Source organism: Electrona antarctica (assembly GCF_951216825.1).
Source record: "Electrona antarctica genome assembly, chromosome: 15".
NCBI lineage: Eukaryota > Metazoa > Chordata > Actinopteri > Myctophiformes > Myctophidae > Electrona > Electrona antarctica.
In genome coordinates, this window is record NC_136796.1 from 22423262 (window position 1) to 22435459 (window position 12198).

General features: G+C 44.1%; 1 protein-coding gene across 2 annotated transcripts in view; it reads right to left on the reverse strand.

Moving 5' to 3' along the window:
• Nucleotides 1-231: 231 nt before the first annotated feature.
• The window catches only part of dbpa (D site albumin promoter binding protein a), a 34180-nt gene continuing 22213 nt past the window's right edge, over nucleotides 232-12198 (reverse strand). For both annotated transcript variants that reach the window (XM_079522346.1, XM_079522345.1), the window contains 2 exons: nucleotides 2284-2615; nucleotides 232-1194 (listed from right to left, as the gene is read on the reverse strand). In XM_079522346.1, the coding sequence (XP_079378472.1) occupies nucleotides 979-1194; nucleotides 2284-2615 (548 nt within the window). In that variant the 3' untranslated portion in view covers nucleotides 232-978. The remainder of the gene's footprint in view (nucleotides 1195-2283; nucleotides 2616-12198) is intronic.

Sequence of the window (12198 nt, forward strand, 5' to 3'; positions counted from 1 at the left end):
CAGACAAAACAACGCACACTTTGAGAACACACACACACACGCATACAGTACGTGAACCGTGAATGGAGAGGCGCTTGCACTCGGCTTGTCACGCCAAAGCTTACTCTGCGTTGGCGCCTTACCCCACCCGTCCGCCCAACACACCACACCTCAACCCCTTCAACTAAAGTGCTGCCGTTGTTTTGGATTGCCTGACACCCGCCACCGCCCTCCACCTCCCCTCCCCTCCCACACAAGTCTGACTCCTTTCATAGGTTGGGAGTAGGGCTGCATCTATCAAACATTTACTCATTAATCTATCGATTACTTTTTTAATGAATCGAATAATAAAAAGATTGGGTTAAGAATTATTGTATACTTTGCCGCGCAACGGTGAGTCGTGGCAAAAGTAGTGAATTAGGCAGCCGATGTTTTCTCTATATTTTCCTAAGATCTTTTGACTTTTGTTTTTATAGACCTTTTGTCTATAATGGCATAGCCCAAAAATAAGGATAGATTATTAATCAATAATGTTATTAACTTTCTTCTTTGATTAGTTCAAATAACTGTTGCACCCCAAGTCGGGAGAGGGGAGGGTCGTTCTCTCTCTCTCCTCTTCCGCCCACCATCTCCTCTCCTCGAGCCCCTACATGTTCTAATTTTAGCCATCCACCCACCCTTCCTTTCTACAACATATCCACCTAAAGTTCCTCATTGATGAGACACCATCATCCTACTCTTTGAGGGCCGACCCTCTGGTTTCCGGTGAGGTGGGTGGCTGGAGAGTTAAAAACAGCTATAGGTGTGCTGAGGTGACCACCTCACCGCTTAGCATCACGGCTCAGTGACGTCGTGTTGTAGTATTCCACCCACCGAGGCGTGTGGGCGGATGGCTAAAATGGGAGCATGTAGGGGCCTCTTAAGTCTCTAAGTAGGTTGGGAGAAGGCGAGCGGATGGGGGTGGTCTGTTGGTCGGTGGTCTTCTCCTCCTCTCTCTCCTCACAAGTCTCCATGTCGGCTCTCGTACTTGTTGAGAATGTTGCGGCAGCGACCCAGCTCCTTGCGCATGTCGGCCACTTCCTGCCGCAGCGCGGCGTTCTCGCGCTCCAGGAAGGCAGCCCGCACCGAGATCTGGTTCTCCTTGAGGCGCCGGGCATCACGCGATCTCTTGGCCGCCTCATTGTTCTTGTAGCGTCGGCTCCAGTACTTGTCGTCCTATTGGCGGGAGAAGATCAGGAGGAGGTCGGATAAGGGGGGGGGGGGGGGGTTATCATATCGTGTGTGTGTGTGTGTGTTGGGGGGAGGGGAGGTGGATAAGGACAGAGGGACAGAGAGAGGAGGAGAGAAAAGGTTTTGTGATTTCAGAAGAAGAGGTGATAAAAATTATGAATATTCATAATTCATATGCATCATGATTGACGTCCTGTTTATATCCTGGACACATTGTGGATCCTGTGGGTCGACAAAATAAGGTAAAAACACTGGCGGTGACGGAATAATTAATTAATACCTGGCAGTCAATGTGTTAAAGGGATTAGTTGAATCAAGTGTTGTAACTCTGGTACACAGTGTGTCAGGTGGCAGGAAGTGTTGCTGAGTCAACAATCAGCCTCTACATCGCCTGATCAACGTTAATGAGGTGAGCGCTCTGAGCAGCAACCCCCAAGGACTGCAAAACTCACATTTATCAAAGCACAGTCAGCTCTCCGACCGTTGGCTTTCATCTTCCGACGGCTTGAATGTCAAGGTCACTTTTCGCGTACAGCAGGCGCACGTGATTTATGAAAACGGGTGAACGTGATGGGCCTAGCGATAAAGTACACGTCGCTCGCGGTAGAGAGCACGTGAACGCAGGTTCTCTTTGTGCTGCAGTGGACTGGGTGGCTGATCTCTTTCTCCAGCCAAAAATATCACTGGAAGTTTGTAATATTTAGTAGCCTAGAACAAAAATGGTCCAAAATACAAAATAGTGTTGGAGACCCCCTGGGACCCACCTCACAACACATAGCACTTTAAATATATTTTGACAGGACATTTACTTGTAACAGAGGATTTCTAAATTGGAGTAGGATCACGATCCACATGATTAGATTTTTTTTACATAACGCCCACATTCATTAAGGGCAAAAACAGAATGATACCACAACAATGGACTGGGGGAGATGTAGTACACTTCTGGTACCACAACAATAGAGTGTGGGAGATGTAGCACACTTCTGGTACCACAAAAATGGACTGTGGGAGATGTAGTACACTTCTGGTACCACAAAAACACAATGGATTGTGGGAGATGTAGTACTCTACCTTGGCGTTGTCGGGCACCAGCATCTTGCGGGCTTTCTTGATCATGGGCTGAGGTTTGAGCTCGTCGTCGCTGAAGCGGTGGCGCCGCGGGTCGAAGGCCTCCTGGCCCGGCACGCTGGACAGTGCCACGTCCGCGGGGTCCGGGTCAAAGTTCACCATGACGTCAGTGCCGCTGCCGTTGGCCACCGGGGGCAGAGGGGGAGGAGGAGGGGGTCCTCCTCCCGGGGGTCCCGGAAGGGGAGTGCAGGGGGCCGAGGAGGAGGAGTCGTCGGAGGAAGTGGACGGGGATGGGGAAGGGGGGGGGGAAGCGTCCTGAGACACCACCTGACCGCCTGCAGGAGAGACACAGCATGGGGGGAGAGAGAGAGGATTAGCGGTTTGTGTTTAAAATTGTTTTTTTGACATGGAAGTAATATTACTGGTAATCATGTCGGAAATAGAGGTCAAGAGAGAGGGAGCACAAGAGACAGACAGACAGACGGAGCTGTTCTTTACTGAAAGCTCTCAGAAACACAGTAGACAGAAATATCACCAATGTCCACACACTCCCCTCCCACACACACACACACACACACACACACACACACACACACACACACACACACACACACACACACACACACACAGTCAGAGAGACACAACGCACTTACACATGCCCACACACTTTGTGTATACACTCCCCTCCCACACACAAAAATCTCTTAGCTTTTCGCACACACACACACACACACACACACACACACACACACACACACACACACACACACACACACACACACACACACACACACACACACACACACACACACACACACACACACACACACACACACACACACACACACACACACACACACACACACAAGCTAGAATGAGAGACAGAATGACGCAGTGATTCTCAACCCCCGTCTTGATATACGCAATTACGCATCAGTCCACACAGTCCACACAGACCCCCCTCCCCCCCCCCCCCCCCCATTTCATATCGTGTTTAAGTCTCTGGGACCGCATTAATCTAAATAGTAAAATCCTCAGTCTTAATTTAACTGAGAGTTCCAGACCCATAAAGTCCCTGACGGACACAATGCGAGCATCGCATCTGATGCTCGCATTGTGTCCGCTCGGCGTTGTCAAACGACGTGTCAAAACCTGTCGACGCGTCTTTCAGAGCTTGCATCAACTGTTTGTGCAATTTGTGAAACAGTGTGAAAAGGAGCCCCCAACCCACACTAGCGCTGATTCCTATGTAAAATGATGATGTTTTAGTAATATAGTTCCTTCTGTTCTCCAACCAGGTGAAAAAAAACTGATTGAGGCTTAAACTTTGCTATTATATGAAATATCTATTATCTATTGTCTATTATGAAAGATGCTTCTGAACATATTGCTAGTTTGACAACTAGATATCCCGACGCATTGAGAGCTTGTAGATAGGCTATGTGTTCAGTAGCGCTACCTTCCCAGGAGAAGTGAAGTGAACATCTTTAACAGCGTGTGCAGATGTAGAGATGATGAACACCATCATCATCTTCACAGCATGTACAGATTACAGAATCCGTTGTGATGAACACCCTGTCACTTGGTTTATGTTGTGTGGGTGAGTCATTATGTGCAGATTACTGTCCATCTGGCACATCATGGTCACTCACTGGAGAGACTATAGGACTGGCCTGACAGACAGACAAAAGCTGAATACGGAGGCTGGGGTTGAAGTAGCTCTGGTCCATAGCGTTAGAAGGAGTTCCCCTTCCAACACTGTGGACCAGAAGCTAGGGTTTAAGTGGTTAGGGGGGTGGGTTGTGGGGGTCAAAGTGTTAGGAGTTCATTTTCGCTGTGTGCTTAACAAACTTCCCCAGCCCGGTTCTGTTGGGGAGGGGATTTAAACAGCCAGCCGCAAAGCTTATGTTTTCCCATAATGGTTCTTTGTCTGAAGATTTCATTTTTTCTTTTAAAGGAAAGAAAAAAAATAAAAATAAAAAGGACCTTCTCTATGGTGGGATTTTGCCCCCCTGCTGGCCGGGGTCAGAATCCTTCTCACACTGTGTGTCTCTCTGTCTGCTTTACAACCATTTAAGCCCTATTAGATTTCATCGTCGCTGGTGTCGTGTGGCAAACATATTGCCGATATACAAGCTCAAAACATGTTGCGTTGTGAGTGACGTGTTGTGTGCTTGTAGATCTTCTATTTTCACTGTGTCTTAATCTTAATTATTGTATTGCTGGCTAGCAGTTAGCATTTATGAAGTTCCCAATGCCACCATAAGCGTTCACTTTAAGAGTCGGTGTTTGCCCGCCCCCACACACACTCACTACACACACTTTAGTATCATTGGCACAAGCACACACTGTTTCCCTTTCGTCAGAAGCGTTTACATGGCGGGAGCGACGCGGTACCAGTGTTGATTTTGTCGACTAAAAAATGTTCGTCGACCTTTTTTTCACTGACGAAAACTAAATGGAAACAAAATGAAAACTAAGCTATGGTGACTAAAACTAAGACTAAATATACTGACAATTTCGTCAACAAATAAAAACTAAACTAAAATGTTGGGGCTAGTGGACAAGAGATCCAGTACAAGTCATTTTACACGTGGTTGCATGCTGAAAATAGCAGATCTACAAGCTCACAACGTGTCATGCTGCGACGTGTTGTGAGCTTGTAGATCGGCTATTTTCAGCAAGTGTCAAATCAGTCATCAAGGCCCACAAATACATTTTAGTCGACTAAATCAACTGTAGATTTAGTCGACTAAAACTAGCCTAAACACTAAAACATTTCAGGTGACTAAAATGTGACAAAAACTAAATGAAAACTATTGACAATGACAAAAACGGTGATTATATTTTCCGTCCCATAGATGGAGCGGTGGGGCTTTGCCATAGCAACCTGACCAATGTTAAAAGATGCCGTGGGGCTCAACCATTATTTACACAGAGTATACGTTGGGGTCCGTACTATTTATACGGACGTGACTTATAAGATCCGTTAGCATCCTCTAGTGGCGGATATATACGGCAAAAAAATAAGTTTGTTTTGTTTTAATAGATTTTCTTCTGTAATTCTTTTGAAAACAACAATAATTCTAAAAACTAAATATCTATATAAATATCTTTTTGACCCGTAATAAATGAGTTCACGACCCAAGAATGGGTCCCGACCCACTGTTTGGCAAACACTGCTCTATCAAACATCAGTTCATGGCTGTATTTGAGAAGGCTTGCTATTGTGTGCAGTACTGCTTGTCGACCACCGGGTGGCAGTGCAGAAGCAGAGACATTACATCAGGCAGGCCACAGTGCTCACAAGTACATAGAGCAGTGATTCCCAACCTATTTAATTTAATTGTATTGAAGAAAAAAGCTGAACATGCAAGATGATGACAGCTCACAGAGAGAGGTCAAACAACAATAATGTGCAACCAGATGAAATGCCAGTCATCATGTCCAGGCCTGCACCCAGGGGCTATTTGACTGCTGCCAGTAATCTCGTTCAGTAGTGGAAAGTAGCTAAGTACATTTACTTAAGTACTGTACTGTAGTATAGGGGCGGCAGTGGCTCAGTTGATCAGCCAGATGGGAACCCACGAGGTTCCTAGTTCGATCCCGGGCTTCCCCAGAGTTAAGGTCCTTGCCGACTGGACAAGTTTTTCGGAAAACTGGCGGAAGAACGCTGCTAAAAATCCCCAAAACGCAGCAATGTGCACTGTGCAGGGACCTTTAGTGTCGAAGTGTCCTTGAGCAAGACTCTGAACCCCTAATTGCTCCTGATGTGCAGGTTGGTGCCTTGCATGGTTTCCTCTGCCATCTGTGTATGAACGTGTGTGTGAATGGGTGAATGTAATGCATCTATGTAAAGCGATTTGGATAAAAGCGCTTTATATAAATGCACCATTTACCAAGTATTCGTACTTTACTTGAGTATTTACAATACTTTTACTTCTACTCCACTACATCTCGGATCCAAAGATTTCACTTTGACTCCACTACATTTATTTGAAAACGTACTAGTTACTTTGTAGATTTTTGTATTATTTTATTATTAAAAAACATACATTAACCACTTCAGTCGTATAAACTTTTTGGCCATTTGAAAATGTATCTACAAGCTGATCTAAATCTTGGATTCCGTACTTTTCTACATTGCAGTATTGAAACTTTTACTTAAATGTGATTACTTTTCCCTCCACTGTAAACAATCCAATACGTCCCTCAGGGCTCTTTTCTGTTTTTGCTGGACATTATAAACATCTTCACTGTAAACAGCCGTTCTACAGGCTGCTTGCAGATTGTCGCGACACACAGTGAGCTTGTAGATCGGCACATTTCTGAGAAATGTTAGGCAATATCTTAACAATTACTGTTCTTCGCCTATAATGACATGCCTGACAGACAGACAGACAGACAGACAGGCAGGCAGGCAGACAGACAGACAGACAGACAGACAGACAGACAGACAGACAGACAGACAGACAGACAGACAGACAGACAGACAGACAGACAGACAGACAGACAGACAGACAGACAGAGGTAAGAGGAGCTTTTGGACATGCAAGACAGACATGTTGTTATTTATGGACTAATCCTTCCAGCCTCCATCCAGTTGTCAATCTGTCTGTCCGCTCAGCCAAATCCTGGGTAGGGTTGGTGGGAGGTATCAGAGGTCCAACATTGAGGAACTGGAATCGGTTCCATCACATTTTGTTTGTTTGTTTGTTTTTCTTTTGTTTTAATCACACTGTGGGCAAACAAGTGGGCATGTATTCCCCGCCTGTCGTCTGCAGTGTTATGATGATGGGTCCATTTGTACACATATTTGAAGTAGATTTTTTCGACGTGGAATATAGCTTCTTCCAAGTATTGAATGTTATAACGCTTTGTTGTGCCGGTGTCTCTGTCTCCTCCACCTCCTCCATGGTTAGTTTGTTTACGTCTCTTCTCTCTAACAGTGCAGTCTAACGAGTTACACACACTAGTTTAGGTTGTTGTTCCGTGTTCCGGACGGTTTAAGGCCCGCCCTTCTGCACCCGTTTACCATTATAAATAAACACTCAAACCCACAGTTCCACCAAGGCTCGTGAAAATAGTAATAATATTACTTTTGGGAAAAAGTTAATGTAATATTATTACTCAAAATGTGAAAGTAACTAGTTAAGTTACATATTACTGGAAAAAAGTAATAATATTACTGAAAGTAATATATTACTTAAGTTACTTGACAACACTGGTCGTCTGACATGATTGCCCCTTGCGTGGCAACGAATGCATTCAATATTCACCTCATTTGACTCTTTTCCAGGAATTCATCTACGCCCCGGATTAAGGATCGCAACATTAACTCTGAGCTGTACGTCATAACTCAACCATTGCACGCTTATCCATGCTAACCACATTTCAATAGTGACTCAGATAAGCCCCATTGGATATGATGGCGCATTCATACATAGATAGGCCTGTCACAATTATTACATAATCGCCAAATCCTAAGTATTTGAGATAATCGCAATTAATATAAATCGTTATAATAATGTTGAAAAATGTTCATACATTTTATTATGGAGTATAAAGGCAAACACAAATGTAATTCCTATTCATATGGTAGGTTCCAATATATGTTCAATGGAAAAAATAAATAATCGCCATAATTTGTGTGACAATGAATGATCAACTTAAATGTGTAATTGTGACAAATGGTAAATGGTGCATTTATATAGCGCCTTTATCCAAGGCGCTTTACATAGATTGTGCATTACATTCACACATTGATACACAGATTGCGGCGGAAGCCATGCAAGGTACCAACCAGCACTCGGGAGCAATTTGGGGTTCAGTGTCTTGCCCAAGGACACTTCGACATGTAGACAGGAGGAGCCGGGATTCGAACCGCCGACCCATGGATCATTGGACGACCTGCTCTACCTCCTGAGCCACAGTCGCCCCTACATAGTACGCTGTCGGCACAGCCCACCAATACTAGCTGTTATGCAAGGGCCAGAAAATAATTGTATACATAACATGTGAACCTTGTGAAATGGGACATTGCGCAGAATGAGTAGCCTACTTTCTACTTTTGCTAATTTATTTACATTTTGATACCAACACTTTTGTACTTTTACTCAAGTAAATTTTGAATAGCAGACTTTTACTTGTAACAGAGTACTACATTGCAGTATTGATACTTCTACTTAAGTAAACGCAACAACTGTAATTAGGCTCTTCGAACTTGGCATCCCTATAGGCCTGTCACTATGATTACATAGTCGCAATTATCTGAGATCGTCATAATCGCTTCCACGTTGACAAATGTTAATCACAAACATTTTCAAAAATAGTGGAAATTGCAGAACTAAACTCAAATCACGTCACATTGTGACACATATTGAGCTATTTCCATTATTCATTTATATAAAGAATGAAATTATCTAAGTAATTTGTCATATCTGTCCTGTGCACCTTTTGTTTACGAAGCCTAAAAGCCAAACCGAAATGTAATTTTTATTCAGAATGTTCCAATGGTCAGCGACAATTAAATCACAATTCTTTTAATTACATTTCAAAATTGTGACAGCCCTAGGCATCCCCATTTTGGGAAAGGCATTATAGGCGAAATGTTTCCAAATGCAAAAAATATATATTTTCCTCCAAAATAGCAAATAGGCCTATAACACACATCGCATGGCGATGCATTGTGTAACTGTAGACCATGCTATTTCTGCAATTTTTGTATGGGTCTCAAATGGTTAACATTGCAGCAACTACTACTGTACTACTACTATGACTAATTCTAGCTATATTAATCCTGCCTCCCTCTCAGCTTTCCTGCTGGCTGTCTCAATACAGCCAGTTTAAAAAAAGTGAATTATGAGCTCTGTGTGTGTGTGTGCGCGTGCGTGCGTGCGTGCGTGCGTGCGTGCGTGCCACTGGGATCAGAGGGCATGGAGGGCCTGGAAATATAACATCCTGTTGTTAAAGAACGGTACGTAAAACAAAATAAAACTAAGACTAGACTTTAATGTGGACTGTTGAGAGGAGGATGAAGATGTCACACAGACAGAGAGAGAGAGAGAGAGAGAGAGAGAGAGAGAGAGAGAGAGAGAGAGAGAGAGAGAGAGAGAGAATGATAAAGTGAAAGAGTGAAACAGACAGACACAGACAGAAATACAGAAAGCAACAGACAGACAGACAAACAGAAATCCAGACGGACGTTAATCTTACCTAAATTAATAACAGTGACTCGAGAGAGAGAGAGAGAGAGAGAGAGAGAGAGAGAGAGAGAGAGAGAGAGAGAGAGAGAGAGAGAGAGGCAGAGAGAGAGGCAGAGAGAGAGGCAGAGAGAGAGAGAGAGAGAGAGAGAGAGAGAGGCAGAGAGAGAGAGAGAGAGAGAGGCAGAGAGAGAGACAGATAAATAAAGAGAGAAAGTGAAAGAGGAGCACAAATGGGAGAGATAAAAGCGGTCATCCATCTGCTCTCCGAGAGAGAGAGAGAGAGAGAGAGAGAGAGAGAGAGAGAGAGAGAGAGAGGGGGGAAATTAAGGCGAGTGAAGAGTGAGCGCTCCGCTCCGCCTGCCTGGGGGCTGTTTACATCAGTGGCAGCAGGAGCCATGTTCTTGGATCCGTTTCAACGTTTTGCCCAAAATGGTTGTTATTGGAGCCAGGCCTTCTGAGCAGGTTTATCCTGGATCAGCCTGGCTCACAGCTGCCAGACGGAACGGCCGAGGCTGCCTGGTCAACTATTTACAATGTAACATTCACCACACTCTCAATATTCCACACTCTCATAGACGTACCACACTCTAATATGAAGTGCAAGATCACAGTAAAATATGGCATGAACCCTGGTCAGTTAAATGGTCATTATAGTAAATGGTCAGTAGAGTGCAAGGAAAACAATTACAGTGCTACGAACTAAGTAGCTGGGATGCCGGGCAAACATCAATAGCAACACATCAGCCTGAGATGTTGTTTGTTTTAGGAGGGCAGTACACCAACCCCATGGCGTTGGCCTCTACTGTATAGTATGTAAATAAAGCCCATATTGTCCCCCTAGAGCCTATAGTCCTCTAGCTTCCCACCACCACCCACCCACATAAACATTCAGTGGAGGACAAAGTATATACTCAAGTACATACTCAAGCATTCAAAAGTACAAATTACAAAGTATATGTTCAGAAATGTTCAGGGACAGACATTTTCTGAAATGTTCAAAAATAGCAGATGTACAAGCTCTTTATTTGAAAATACTCAAAATAGGGCTTAAGCGGTTAGTTTTGTGCCCAAATCAAGTTTCAGTAACAAGAGTCCCTTCCTAGAAATGTAGTGGAGTCAAAAGTACAATATTTATATTATCAAATTTGGCGGAGTGAAAGTCATCAGAAACACTCGAAAATGTCCGTAAGTAGTAAGTACAGTACTCAAATAAATGTACGTAGCTACTGTCGTCATCCTCCCAGATGTGGTGTTCTGTCCAGGCTATAAGCTGCTGTGTCCAGCTGTTCAGCCTGAGGATTTTAACCTCTCTCTCTCTCTCTCTCTCTCTCCCTCCCAGGAATGAGTGCAACGGCCCTATAGCGGCACACACCCACGTTTCCTCTGTTACTATTCTCATGACTGGCCAATTAGCCCACACTATATGGAAGGAAACAAAGATTTACAACCAATAATACACACTCTCTCTCTCTCACACACACACACACACACACACACACACACACACACACACACACACACACACACACACACACACACACACACACACACACACACACACACACACACACACACACACACACACACACACACACACACACACACACACAAATCACACTCGTGTGAAGTGAGGGGTGCCCTAAACAAAAATAAAGTCTGCAAACGATTTACGTCATAAGTGGTCTAAATCTTTGAATTTGTTTTTAATTCATGAAAAATGTAGATTTGTTTTGGGAATGTTTTTCATAGCTATAAAAAAAAAGCAGCTATAAAAAAGCTTTGTGTGTGTAACCAGAGTCAGACTCCATTCGCATGTATGGAAATGCCATTTCTTTGACGTGGCCAAAAAAGGCCGAAAAGTGGATCGAGCAAATCATAACAATTTACTCATCGGGAGATCTAAAGGTCAGAGGTTTTTTGACGAATGAGTGTGATCTTCAGTTCTGAGGGATTCACAAGGCCTTCTACCATATATTGCCGAATTTCGTGAAGAACGATAGCACAGAACTGCCAAAACTGCTAGAATGGCAGAATTTTCACAGAAGCCCTTTGGGCTTGACCCCTAATTAAAAACAAAATGTAGGAAACAAATAATAAAGGGACGGATGCTGACGGATAATGTTTGGGGTGCTAATGGCCTAGTGCAGTGGTTCTCCAACTATTTTAATTCCAATGACCCCCATAACTCAGAGTGTAGAAATGGTCCATTGTGTACACTCTCAGAGTTACATACATGTAAAGGGTCCATTTTGAACCCCCTCAAGGAACCCCAGAGGGTCCCTGGACCCCACTTTGAGAAGCACTGGTCTAGTGGTAAGACTCATACCAGATACCACATATATAGGCTCTAATGCAGTCCGACAGCGAGCCCCGGGTTCGATTCCTGAGCTGCGTGTCACTCTCCGTCTCTCTTCCCGTTTCCCGTCACTGCACTATCCAAATAAAAGTTCCAAAACGTGTTAATGACATAGATGAGCATAAGCATACGCAAAATGAGTTCTATTGTACAAGCTGCCACTTATACTGGTGAAGCGGCACACACAGTTCAACCAATCAGGCACAGATATTTGTGTCTTCCCCCTTTTTTCTCTGAAACTGAAATCATTGGTCCAAGTCCGACCAAAATGCCACTCGCCAAGTCTGATGCCAGTTGGTGTGAGCAACGGACGGTGCCTGAATTATATCCCCCGGGACAGGTCAGTCAGACAGACAC